The following is a 13,701-nucleotide window of genomic DNA, read 5'->3' on the forward strand; positions in this document are numbered from 1 at the left end:
GCAAGCTATCATTTATGGTACATTTGTATCATTTAAAGTGTCTTCATGGGTGGAGTGACAAGTCATTCTCCATGTTGCTTGATTTACTAAGAGATGCTTTACCAGAAGAAAATGTTTTGCCAAAGTCATATTATGAAACTAAAAAGATTGTTTCAGGATTAGGTTTGGGGTATGAGAAGATCCATGCTTGTCCCAATGATTGCATATTATATTGGGATAAATATGCCAAATATGAAGTATGTCCAAAGTGTAGTACGTCAAGGTGGAAAACAACAAATGAAGACGTACAAGGTAATGGAATGGAGACTTCTGAGAGGCGAAAGAAGATACCAGCAAAGATCCTTCGATGGTTTCCATTGAAACCAAGGTTGCAAAGGTTATACATGTCCTCCAAAGTTGCAGAATCAATTAGATGGCACCATGAGAGTAGATTGAATGATGGTTCTCTTAGGCATCCAGTTGATTCCCTTGCTTGGAAGAGATGTCATACGTGAGTCTGTAGAATCTCACTCAATTCCCTCTGATATAGAAGTTGAAGAAGAACAAATTGAAAAAGGTATTAATTATATATTCTTTGTTTTGAAGTTTTATTTATATTATTTTTATTATGACTTATATGCACACATAATGTTATTGTCCTTTTGTTTTGTTTGTAGAAGTAGAGCCTAAACGGGCTAGAGGTCCTACAAAAATGTTAGATGTATGGGAAATGGAAGATGGTGATTTAATAATCGTTAATTTGGACAAATATGGTCGACCCATTGGTGAGGAAGGGACAACTCTAACTCGTTTCATTGGTAGCGTAGCTAGAAGGTATCAATATGCTCCTATCAACTACAAGTCATGGAAAGTTATGCCAAATGATTACAAAGAAGAAATGTTGAAATTAATAGAGGTATTATGATTATTCATTTAACTAATATAACATTTTTTTAAGAAGTCAATTGAGATGTACAATTAACATGTTTTTTAGTTTTTGTGCTCTAACATGTTTGATGTACAATGATGATGTTAGGAATATTTGATGGATTAACAATTTATAATCATACTTATAGTTTAAGAATATAGATGTTTAGCACACTCAAACTACATCATAACATGTTGATAACTGTAAGAATACATTTAACTAATATAACATGTTTCTTTAACATCTCTTATTGTGTAGAGTAAATTTGAGTTTGTTCCTCCAATAAATGACTTAACAAGAGAAATGTTAAAATCTGAGCTGAATGAGAAATGGAGGCAATGGAAGGGTGATCTAAAGTCAATGGCATATGACCCTACTAAAACAGAAGAAGAAGTTGCATCTCTTGTACCAGATGATAGGGTTGACCCAAATCAATATCGTGGTTTGGTTCATCATTGGTTTTCTGATGAAGGACAAGTAAGTCGTATATATTATGAGTAATATATTAAAGAGTTTATTATTAAGACTAATATTTTATTTCAATTGCAGAAAATAAGTAAAATTAATAGGCAAAATCGTGCTAAATTTGAAGATGTTCATTGTATGGGTTCAAAAAGTCTCCCAAAGTTTATTGATGAGAAGGTTTATTTCTATTTCTATTTTTATGGCTTTAATTTAAATTAAAAATGAAATGCATTTAACTTATTTATTTGGTTGTAGATAAAAAGGGCAAAGGAGTGTTGCCTGGACGTAAAGAGATTTACATTGATACCCGCACTCGTAAAGATGGAGCAATTGTCAATGGAAAGGCTGCAAGATTGATTGTAAGTTTTGATAATAATTAAACGGTACCAATATATAAAATGTGTATAAATTAAGTTTGACAAAGTGCTGAATTTTATTTTCAAATGTATGATGATTGTATTGGATTTTTACTTGACCATTTAGGAGATTTTGTATTTGTTAGCCTATATGCAATGTTGAAGTTTTTTAATTGGATCTTATTGTAGTACTACATGCTTTGAATGTCAATTTCAATTTGGTATTTTCAATCATTAATAATTTTTATTTTATTTTTTAGGAAGAACTAAAAAAACATAATAATGAGGCTGGAACTTCTCAATCAACCCAAGACACACAAGGTTCTATGTCTTGGAAGGATGACATATTTTATCAAGTACAAGGACCTGATAAAAACGGACGTGTGCGATGTATGGGCAAGATTCCTCATTCTAAAAAATCGAAGGTTTGTGCATCTGAAAATGAAGAGTTGCGCGAAAGAGTTAAGAATATGGAAAACTTGTTAGCAAATGTGATGACTTTAATTCAAAATCGATTTTCTGGAGCAGATGTTAATGATATAATACAAGCTGCAAGACAGGTATATCATAAGTTATTAATCTTATCCAACTAACTTCATAAGTTCCATAATCGTATTTTTCATAAGTAATATTTTCTATTTTTTGTGATAGGTTCCTGATGCTACTAGTGCTCAAAACCATTTGAATTCACTTAGTCCAAACAACAACGAAAATAATGAAAATGGTAATTAGATAGTATTAGTTAATTTTAATTAAAATCATTAACATTTTCTCTATTTTATTAGTAATATTTTTATGTGGAATCGTGTATTTATTCATTTGTTATTTTATTGATTGTAGGTGAAGATTAAAAGCTAATTTGTTGTTGAAGATGGAATATTGGCAATTTAGTGGACTCTATTTCTTAATATTTTTTGAGATTGTTATGTATGACACAAGATGTCTATTTTAAATGTCTATTTTTTGAGGTTAAGGGTTTTGTTTTATCGTTGTAAGACTTTTATATTAATTTTTAATATATACAATGAACACCTTTTATTTTATTTTGAGTCTTAGATATATATATTTCATTGTATATTTATATTTGGTTAATTTTATAAAATAAATTTTAAATTATTATATAATTTTTGTTGATAACAAAAAATTAATATTTATAATAAATTAATTACTCTTAAAACCTATACCAACAGAAAAAAGTTGTCACTTAAATGTATAGCAACAGAATCAAAACCGTAGGTATAATTTGTATAAATTATGGCTAAAGTATATACCAACAATGAAATATCCGTAGGTAAAATCAAATGTTTACCGCAACGAAAAAAATTCTGTCACTATCCCCTGTAGCCACGGCGAAAATCCGTAGGCATTGGGTGATTATATACCACGAAAAAAAACCCCGTCGGTATAGGTAAATTTGCCTATCCCTACGGTTTTTATACGTTTACCTACAGATTTTCACTGTCGCTAAACGTTCAATTTCTTGTAGTGTAGTCTTGTCATCGTTGGTGGTGCTCTAATGGATGAATATGGTGGTGCATTAATGAGTGGTGGTGTAGATCTCATGATGGGTAGTGGTGCATTAATGAATGGTACGTATGTCTCTGAAAGGATGGTGGCCATATACAAAACCCATCATGGTATATAATTGGTCTTCTAAGTCCGTATTTTTATAACCTACAAAAATTATAATTAATATACACAAATCAGTACTTGAAATTGCTCACTTACTAACAATTTGCTTCCTACAGTCATATTAAAAATTGTAATACAGTGCTTGAGTTATCATTTCTTTGTTGTAGTTCTTGATTTATCTCCTTGGCCAGGTACCTCTTGGGACAACACTTGATCTTCATGAGTGGGTCCAAAGTGTGAAAGTGATATTTCATTTTGCCTTTATCCTTTATGTGCCTCAGTTTTGAGGAGAAAATTAGATGAATTTGAGAAATCAATGAGCAAGCTTTGAGATAATAGAAGAAAAAATGGGTGAGAAAATTGTGGGAAAAGGGAAAACAAAAATGGAAGAAAAAAGGAACGAAAATGGAGAAATTACCTTTAGCAAATGAGTGGTGGTGTATGTCTTCTGATGGATGGTAGTGTATTCATGAATGGTGATGTAGGTCCTCTAATGGGTAGTGGCTTACACAAAATCCATCAAGGTATATAATATTGAGACAAAAACACTTAATAATGTTTCAAAGATAACAAACTTTTATGATTAACGATAAAAAAATTTAGTAAAGCAAGTATTAATCAAGGAGCAAACTAAGTATATCTCTTTCTCTGATCAAAATCATCATCAACATATTCACAACAAAAGGAAGTCTTGCCTTTAAAGTATTAACAAACATTTTTCATAATCAATGATCAAGAAAAATGATATAAATGCAAAAGGAATAAAGTCTCATGAAATGATTAGTCTAGTTATCAAGAAAAATGTTTCTTAATAATTTTTTACTATTTAAGATCTAAAGGTCAATCTTAAAAGATAAAAGAAAAATCATATTCATGAAGTTCAGAAGTATCTGAGGAGATCATAAAGTTTGCATTAAAGGCCCAAACGAACAAGCACTTTTACAAAATATCAAGAGAAGTGACTGCTACAGTAGAAAAACATTTTCAGTTGCCAAATCAGTCTTAGGATCCATGCATAACACTTATACATTTTCCCCCATTGTACTAAACAATGAGTAGTCAAATCAAAAGGTTCTGATGTCGTGTGTTTTAATTGAAACTCATTGTTAAGGAAGAACAACAATTATCCTACATGGAACAACATGCCCAACTATCATATTGCTTCTAATATTAAAAATTATGAAGCATTCTTGCCCTTATATATATATATATAAATATAGGGGAGATATCAGAACCTAAAAGATCAAGAATTTTGCATTTAATCATATTTCACTTAGCCAAATGATCATCAATTAAAGAATTCTTCAAACAACAAAGATTCTCAGACTCTTTATTAGATTTGAGGATCAATATTTATGAGTGTATTTTTATTCAAATCAATCTCATTCATCTAAAATTTTGAAACCATATCCCGAAAAACCTTCTAAACTTGTAAACATTTTCATCTCAATCTTCAAGTGTAAAAATAGATTGTGAATGATTCTATATATTGTATAGTCAGTTGTGAGTTAGAATATTGAGAAATCCTATTGAGGTAATTAGAGAATAATTTGTAAAAAGTCTCAAGTGGCATAAATCTAAGGTGTAGAAGTCGAAATAAGATTTTTTTTTTGGGCCAAATATCTAGATTATTTTTAAATAATTGGGTCACGTGAAGTTAAATGAAGTGTTTGGATTAACTATTTAAAGGGTTTCAATTTTTTGAAAGATTTTTTTAAGCTTTTGCATCATACAATATTATTAATTAATGTTATTAATATTGTATTATGACTCAAATAGAATAAATTTAAACTCACTTTGATAAAATTAGCTTATAGTTTATAGTTATTAATTGTTCATTAAAAGATTAGCCTATATACAATTGTATTCCTCAACTACTTGATTAATTGTCATGTGATAGTATTCATTCATTAAAAGATTAGGATGTAGCTAGAGGTATCTAGTATCTAGTATGTATATAATATCATGGCATCAAGTGCTACTAATAGGTATTTAAAAAAAATGTGCTAGAAATAAGTGGATTTATCTTTCCTTTGCCAACTAAAGTGGTTGATCATCAAATAAAATTCTATCATATTTTTAATATGAATTAGATATGTAACCGTGCAATTATGTCATTCACTAGCTGCACATAGCGTTTTAGGACCAACTACACATGTCATTTTTTTGGATAAAAGCACATGAATAAAATTTAATAGGAATTAGATGTGTGACCATGAAAAAAATTTAGAAATTTCTTTTTTTTTTCCTGAATAAAATTTAAAGCAAATTGCTTTCACCTCCCTTAAGGTTTTACTAAAAGATACTCGCACCTCCTCAAAATTGAGAAAAATATCCATATTCCTTGAGTTAACGGAGTTAACCATCATTAAAAAAAAATTAACTTCTTGCTATTTGTCTCTAATCTCAAAATTTATACTCTAATTGTTTTTCTCATCAAACTATACTTAAGAATATGAATCTTCCATACGTCATTTCTCAAACACTTCACGTTACAAACCTCTCAAACACTTCACGTTACAACAAATTTCTAATAAAATTCAATGTAGCCATTGTTTCCCAACAAAACCAACAATAGGTGTTTTATTCTCTTTGTCACTAACCAATAAATCTAGCCACTTTGTTGGATTCTTTGTCAACAAGTTAGTTAAATATTGCATTTTTGTTGGTTGTTAGCCACTTATGGCATTAAATCCTCATATATTTATTGTGTGGTATGTTTCATGTGGGATGAAAGAAGGATAATAATGGACACAATGAACCAAAATATGGATGTGTACATTTGTTTGTGCATTGCACTCGGGAAGTAACTTTGACGGTAAAAAAATGTCGATCTTGTTTGTTACTCATATTTTGATTTGATTGATGATATTTGTAAGTTGTTGAATATGCCAGGTGGGTTTAGCGACGGAGGTTTTCCTTTTTCCCTTTCTTTTTGTCATTTGGGTAGCCATATAAGAAACCTAATTAAGTCTTATTCTCACGTTCTTGATATGTTCAAACTGGCCACAATTGCATATTATTTTGCTCAATTGTAACGACAATAATGTTAATATAGCAGTCCCTGAAATAGTAACTAGTGACTCTAACGATGAATGGAAAATAATTGATGAACCTCAACAAAATGAAGAAGACTAAGCTAATTATGTATCTAGCTATATGTACAAGGAAAAAACACAAAATGAAAATAGTAATAACAAGTTGAGTGATTATGAGAAAAAATATGATGTTATTGCATTTGAGAATTCTTATGAAGATAAAGTGCCAATTTATGTTGATAGAGGTATGAAAGGAAAATTATGTGTTTCATGAATTTGATGAAAAAGTGAAATTAGAAGCTGGTTTGTTGTTTGGCGATATAAATGAGTTAAGAGTCGTCCTTAGAGATTTTGTTATACAAGACGGATTGGAGATCAAGAGAATTAACAATGAGAAAGCTCAAGTAATTGTTGTATGTGTGTCAAAAGGTTTGTTGGCGCATTTATGCCTCTCCTATACTAGATGGGAAAATATATAATATTAAGATATATAACAATGTGCATTCTTGCATAAAAATATCAAATAACTCAAATGTCACATCTACTTAGATTACAAAAATAATTTGAAAGTAAATTGAAGGTTGACTTGAATACGAGCTATGCTAGTATGAGACAAGAATTGTTGGATAACTAAGGCATAGAAGTAACTAATGTAAAACTCAATAAAAAGCTAGAGTTTAAGAGGTTTTTTTGTTTGTCTAAATGCAATGAAAAATGGATTTGTTAGAGGTTGTAGGCCATGGTTTGGAATTGATGGATGTCACCTAAAAAGACTGAATGGAGCAATATTACTTTCACATGTAGCAATTGATGGAAACAAAGACATGTTTTCGATTGCCTTTGTGGTAGTTGAAATTAAATGAAAGGATTCGTGGATTTTTTTTATTATCATTGTTACGAGATTTGTTGAATTATAGTTGATGTCTACTTATATCTACTAGTGTAATATGGGCTATATAATGATGTTTCAAAAAATATTTTCTAATTACAAACATAGGTAAATAACTATTTTACTTCCCATGAATTTATTTTACAGATATTTGTTGTCTATTATATTGAATGTTTGTCTTTGTCTCTTATAGGTATTGTTGTAATCATTTGCTAAGCAATTTCAAATTAAAATTTAGAACCTTGCTTCTAAGTACACGTTTTCATAATATTGCAATGACATACAATGAATATATGTTTGATACGACGATGCTTCGGTCCATAGTTGGATATACTTTATGACTCATTATACACTTATAAATTGATTTATATTTGTCTTCGTTGAATGACAAGATCAAACAAACATGGTATCAAATTCAATATTGTGTTTTAACCACTAGCCCAAATTATTGGAGTTATTTACTTACATTTCCTTTAATTTGGCATATATATAATCAAATAGCTGAATTTGCGTAGTTAATGAATTTCAATTAAATCAAAGACCGAACATTCGGAAAAACCAAAATTCAAATCTTGATTAGAACAATCTTTCATTAAACTTTACTTAGTTTATGACTGAACTTCAAATTATTATAATCATATTTATTTCTTTTAATTTTTTTTCTTCTGATTTTTGTTGTTGGATCGAAAGTTTATATCGTATAAATCATGCATGTAAATTTTTACACAAATCTATATGAGTTTCAATAAATTATTCCATATTATGTACTTTTATTTTATATTATGCATTTGGTAACTTAAAATTAACGTTTTATGTATTTTTCTTAAACACTATTAATATTCATGGTTTCAGTAACATTGTTAGTGACATATTTACTTATAGAAAATTTATGAAATTAGATTTAATTATTTTCATCTAAAATATATGTTTAAAATTTATATTTATACTACATTATATAATGCATTCTCATGTTTTAAATATTATTATATTTACATATGCAATTGATTGATCATTTATATTTATTACAAACATATACTAATTCTTTCATCCATTAAAATTTTAAATTATTTTATGTCCTAATTCTTTTTATATATCCTAACATGGGTTCCAGGTTTAACTATCTTTCACTCATTTTCATCACAAATTGCCCTCTCTTTTTTAGTAATAATTAAAAAGGTTAAATATAATTATGTTTCTATAAAATTTTGACCTTCTAAGTTGAGCCCCTATAAAAATTTAATTAAATTTTTAGTCCTCACAATATTCACAATTTGTTAGAATAGCCCTCGTGGTTAAAAGTCTGATGATGGATAAACGAAATATTGACTGGAGAGTTCCATGTGGACATTTTAAATGATATAGCATCCAAATTTGTAAGTGAGTCAGCAATATTATTATTTTTAAGGTCAATACTCTAATAAAATTTTGTTTTGATTTTTTTTCTTTCTAAAAACGATATTCATTCATTCAAATTAGAAAAATTACATCGATCAAGATCAATATAATTTAAAGTTGCTAAAATAAAAAATGATGAATCTGCAAATAAACTTACAACATCCAAGTTAATAGCATAGAATGACAAAATGGCTACAAATGTGGCAAAGCCTACATATATGCTAAAATTAAAGTGTCGGGAATATTCATACTTCAAGAGCTAAAATATTGATGACGCTAAAGTCATTGATTGCATATGCACTTGATCGAGGTTGTTTTGTCGACTTGAATCAAATGAACACCAGTACACCACAATGAGATGAAAAATCAAAACACCACACTTGAACGACAAAATAACAAAAAAAAACTACATATATGTGAAAATCACTTAATTAAATAAATGTATATAAAAAAATAAAAAAAAAATAAAAGAGAAATTGGCGATTTCAGGGAAAAAATGACCTTAAACCACCCTTTTGACTAGAAAAAGACAAAAAGAAGTAAAGAAAAAGGGGGCAACGCTAGTGTAGAGCGAGAAACACAAGAAAGACAAGTTGAATTGCGTTTTATTTAAAAATATTATTTTTTAGCAAGATTAAAATAAAGTAATAAAAATAGCAGATAAAAAGATAACCACAACATAATACAAGCCAATTTATCTTAGTTTGCACCAACACAATAGCTACATCTAGTCCCTTCAAAGTGAATGATTTAATCCACTATTCACCAACTCAATCAAATGTGCATTGACCACCTACTAGTAAACTTGAATGTGTTCAACTCTTCTCAACCTTTTGCTTATAAACACTATTGAGATATATTACAAACAAAATTTGTTTTATGGGTTTTCTGAATAACTTTTACAATAGTGTGTTTACAAAGCTTTGCTTGAGAAAGTAAAATATCTCTCAACATTTAGAAAAATAATAGCGTTAAGAACACGGGTGCAAAGACGGTTGTATTGTGCTTTTTGTAATACTTTTCGTTGTTTTCCAATGAAGATTGCACGTCCTTTTATAGAAAAACCTCATTGTTATTAGGGTTTCTAATTGTTGTCGTGATTGTAAGAAATTTGTATGTATCATAAACTTTTGTATCAAATCTTCAGATATTTCGGTTCACTATTAAACCTTGTCTAAGTTTACCCTTGTAATTGATTATGCGTATCTTGAAGAAAGAGACAAAAAGAACATAAATTTCCATGATAAGAGTTTGTCACACAGTTCTTCATACCAATAACAAATTCAAGATGTTGAGTAGAGGATAATAAAATTTGATTTCTTCAAAGCCTTGACTTTATATCATAGCATTTACTTTCTATCAGAGCATTGAGTTGTGTGACAATGTTGACTTTTTATAAAAGCATTAATTTGAATCAAAGTGTTAACTTTATGTCACATCCAGACGATCACATGCTTATAACAATTATCAGAGTGTTTCTTGCAAAAATAGAATCACTAGAGGCGTGTTTCAAAGCACGTTCATCAAACTCAGATACAATTTTCAAAGAATTGTCTTGATGTTCCTTTAAATTGTCTAATCATCAAATGATGTGTAGTATAAAGTCATTTAAGATTACTTGATCAAGGAATTGCACACATAAGTAAAAAACAATAGTGCTTTGAATTGTTCCCACAAAATAATTTTTGTTATCATTAAAATAAGTAAGGGTCATAGTTCTCCAAACCAACTTGTTCTGACAATCTTCCTCTTTTTATTGATGACAAACATCTACTTTTTTGAACAATTTTTTAGTTTTAATTGAGTAAAACAACATAAAATATCAAAGCAAGGCTCCCCCTTAATATACACACATTTAAAAGTAAGAGTGATAAATGATATAATGACATTATGACAAGATAAATTGATAAATATTAGTAGTTATTCTCAAAAACATATATTTCCCCTTTTCTCATATGACAAAAAGAGTTGAGTAGAAAAAAAAAACAACAACAAGTGGACGAGTCAAAAAAAATACATCTAGAAAAAATGAACTAAAAATTGGGGTTAGTCAGTCTAGCTAAGATTAAGCACAAGGTATTATGAATGTTCTTTTGATTCTTGGTTGTTTGGTTCATAAACGCCTCAATTTTAGCTTTTAGTCAATCAAAATCTTCATTTTTGACAAATTGAGAAAAATCAAACATATGGGCAAAATGAGTGGTAGAAGGACTCTAGAGGCAAGATTTGCAGATTTTGAAGCAACAATAGCACAAACATCAAATGAAGGTATCTCAACTTGTGGAATGATCATAGGAAATTGGAATAGTGCCAAAGGAGCAACCATAAGTTCTTCTAAATGAACCGAACAAGAGGGAAATGGATATTCACTTGATGAACCTTTTGAAGTGGCTGTTAGTTGTTTTTAAATCGATTTCTATGAGCTTTTTGAAGCTACAAGATCCAAAGATAGAGGATCTCAATCGTTTGTCTAAATGTAATGGAGTTATGAGAGGCCAAACTGGTGAGGACATAAAAAGTATAACCAAGAAAGGAAACAAATAGGACAATTAAGGTCATGGAAATCCAATGACAAAAGCAAAGTCAAAAAAATGCAAGTGATGCTCTAAATAACTTGATAGTCACTTTATTTGAAGCAAGTTCAACTCATGAAGAATTGAAGCCCAAGATAGTAAATTGCTTAATCCAAATTAAAAAAGTTAAGGAATGAATGTTGCATCTATGTTTTATTAAATTTAATATTAGTTTTAATTAAAGTAGAATTTTGAATTAGTAAGAACATTTGGGTCTAATGGTAAAAACTTGAGTTGAGTCAAATTTAGAGAACTTGTAAGGTGTTGTCACTATAAACGACAAAACCCTAGCTTATGCAAAACAAATTTTGAACATATTGTTATTTTGTGAGGCTTCGATCTCTAGCGTTCTTTTCGACTTATCAATCTCTAGATTGTGGCGTCATTCTATTCTTAGTTCATTTGCTAAATTATAATTATCAATTTCCTTTACATCAAATCCTTACACAAATTTAATCAATTTTCGTGTTCAGTAACCTGCAATCATATCTTGTGTCAACACAATAACACCATTGTTAAAATGAAATTTAAATAATATTCATTAAATAAATATCTTCAAATAAAAACAAACATTAGAAAACAACACATAAAATAAAGACTTACCTCAATTCAAGAGAGAAGGTTGAGAGAAATGTTGGAGAAAAATAAAATTTGAGGAAAAATATTTGTAAAGAAAAGGTAGAGAGAAAATTTAAAGAGAATGTATAAGTAAAAAATGAAAGTGATGACTCTTCATCATATACATATTTTTCATTGTTTTTAGTCTTATTTATTTTTTATTCATTAGTTAATTTAAGGATTTATTTGATATATTTTGTTAATTTTATTTCTTTGATTTAATGAAATGTTTATGTTCTTATTTCCTTGATTAAGTAGATATTTTTCAGAGTTTTGCATTGTTACTTTGTTTTAGTGCAGTGCTGAATTTTGGCGAGAAATCAACATTACCTACGTGGAGCGTTTCAGCAATATCTGGAGTTGTAGATGTCCAATTGGAGTCAAACCAAGTGAAAATGAAAGCTAAGATCCATAGATACAACTTTCATGAAGACACCGGAACCAAATTCAAACTCTAAAGAGGAGAAAAAATGTAGTATACGTCAGACAACAAATGTTGTGCGCCTGAAACGCAAAAACCTGCGCCCGGGGCGCATTTCGGCCTTCCTGAATCTGTCCACTTGTGCCTGAAGCGCCAATTCTGGGCATGAGGCGCGTGGCACGTGGCTGAATGTTTAAAAACACACTTTTCACTTTTTAGGAATCTTTTTTACTATTGGGAAGTTGGGAGACTTGTGCCCTAGCACATAAACTCAAAGACGGTCGTTTCTAACACAATTGGAGCAATTTTATCAAGAATCATTCCTGAATCTTTCTTGTAATTCTTCTCTAATCTTTATCTTTTCTATCTCTGTCATGAGTAACTAAACCCTATTTGTTAGGGATGAGTGTAACAAGATGAAACCCTTATTTTTATGATTTGATTTCTAGTTATATGAATGAGTTTATTTAATTATTTTTCTCATCTATGTGCTTAATGTTTTTTATTGCTTGATCAACATTAAAATGTTCTACGATTTGTATTTTAAAACGGAAATGGACTTTATGAATGCTTGAGATGAGAAATTCATGAATTTGTAGTTTAGGGATATATATAGGTCATGAAACCAATTAAATTAGTTGTAAAGACAATAATTTAACAAGATGATTATGTACAGTAATGCTTAATTCTAATCTTAAATCTACTAAGGAATTATGGGTTACTTTGGAATTAAAGTTTTTGTCACTAAGACATTTTTAGTGCAAGAATAATAAAGAGAATTCGGTAATAATTCAAGAAAGGAATTCAGTAACTAGGATCAAATTAGACACCAATGTTTGATTCAAAGTGAAACTCACCCCTGACATTTTTCTTATTATAAATGATCAATTTTATTATTGTTGTTAATTTTAAATATCATTTCAATCAACTTGGGAAATTTTTGTTCAATTTTAGTAATTAAATATAATTCATTAGTAAAATGCAATCATTGAGTTCGACACTCGGTACTACCATTTTAATTAGGCTTAATTGCACTTTTGGTCCCTCTATTATAGGTGAAAATTGAAAGTAGTCCCCCCATTTTGTTTCTCCCCAGTTTTAGTCCCCAAACAGAATTTGAGTCCAAATCATGATGAGTTGTCATTTTTTTAATGACGTGTCAATAAAAAAGCTGACGTGGCAGACGCTTACGTGGAATAAACTTATTATTATATTATTTCTGATTAAAAAATATAATTTATATTTTTAAAAATCATTATTATAATTGTTAAAAATCATTATTACAAATAAAATTTATTTGTTAAAATTAAATTAAAAGAAAAACACCTAAAATCAAAAATCCTAAACAAATCAAAATCAAAAGGATTCACTCATGAACCCTAAAATCATTATAAACCCTAAAATGTT

The 13,701-nt window shown here is 29.2% G+C and overlaps 2 protein-coding genes across 4 annotated transcripts; both read left to right on the plus strand.

Annotated features, from left to right (window-relative positions):
* The first annotated feature begins 42 nt into the window (after positions 1-42).
* Positions 43-1,606, plus strand: LOC101512041 (uncharacterized). 3 transcript variants are annotated; one of them, XM_027332080.2, is made up of 4 exons: positions 424-556; positions 657-895; positions 1,166-1,384; positions 1,457-1,606. In XM_027332080.2, the coding sequence occupies exons 1-4, from the start codon at positions 436-438 to the stop codon at positions 1,589-1,591; spliced, it is 714 nt and encodes a 237-aa protein (XP_027187881.2). In that variant the 5' UTR covers positions 424-435; the 3' UTR covers positions 1,592-1,606. The 3 variants fall into 3 exon arrangements, with proteins under 3 accessions (XP_073221126.1, XP_027187881.2, XP_073221127.1); XM_073365026.1 differs by having other exon boundaries at positions 1,293-1,384; positions 1,457-1,549; XM_073365025.1 differs by lacking the exon at positions 1,166-1,384 and having other exon boundaries at positions 43-556.
* Positions 1,607-1,647: 41 nt separating this feature from the next.
* Positions 1,648-2,771, plus strand: LOC140919280 (uncharacterized). The gene is made up of 4 exons (XM_073365027.1): positions 1,648-1,731; positions 1,989-2,288; positions 2,380-2,452; positions 2,569-2,771. The coding sequence occupies exons 2-4, from the start codon at positions 2,055-2,057 to the stop codon at positions 2,577-2,579; spliced, it is 318 nt and encodes a 105-aa protein (XP_073221128.1). The 5' UTR covers positions 1,648-1,731; positions 1,989-2,054; the 3' UTR covers positions 2,580-2,771.
* The last annotated feature ends 10,930 nt before the right edge of the window (positions 2,772-13,701 follow it).

The sequence above is a fragment of the Cicer arietinum genome, chromosome 2 (assembly GCF_000331145.2).
Source record: "Cicer arietinum cultivar CDC Frontier isolate Library 1 chromosome 2, Cicar.CDCFrontier_v2.0, whole genome shotgun sequence".
Taxonomy (NCBI): domain Eukaryota; kingdom Viridiplantae; phylum Streptophyta; class Magnoliopsida; order Fabales; family Fabaceae; genus Cicer; species Cicer arietinum.

Excerpts from the sequence above, each read along its gene's own strand:
- LOC101512041 (XM_027332080.2), top strand. The coding sequence starts at position 436 with ATGATGGTTCTCTTAGGCATCCAGTTGATTCCCTTGCTTGGAAGAGAT. Across the intron at positions 896-1,165 it reads AAATGTTGAAATTAATAGAG|AGTAAATTTGAGTTTGTTCC; the intron begins GTATTATGATTA and ends CTTATTGTGTAG. Across the intron at positions 1,385-1,456 it reads GGTTTTCTGATGAAGGACAA|AAAATAAGTAAAATTAATAG; the intron begins GTAAGTCGTATA and ends TTTCAATTGCAG.
- LOC140919280 (XM_073365027.1), top strand. The coding sequence starts at position 2,055 with ATGTCTTGGAAGGATGACATATTTTATCAAGTACAAGGACCTGATAAA. Across the intron at positions 2,289-2,379 it reads TAATACAAGCTGCAAGACAG|GTTCCTGATGCTACTAGTGC; the intron begins GTATATCATAAG and ends TTTTTGTGATAG.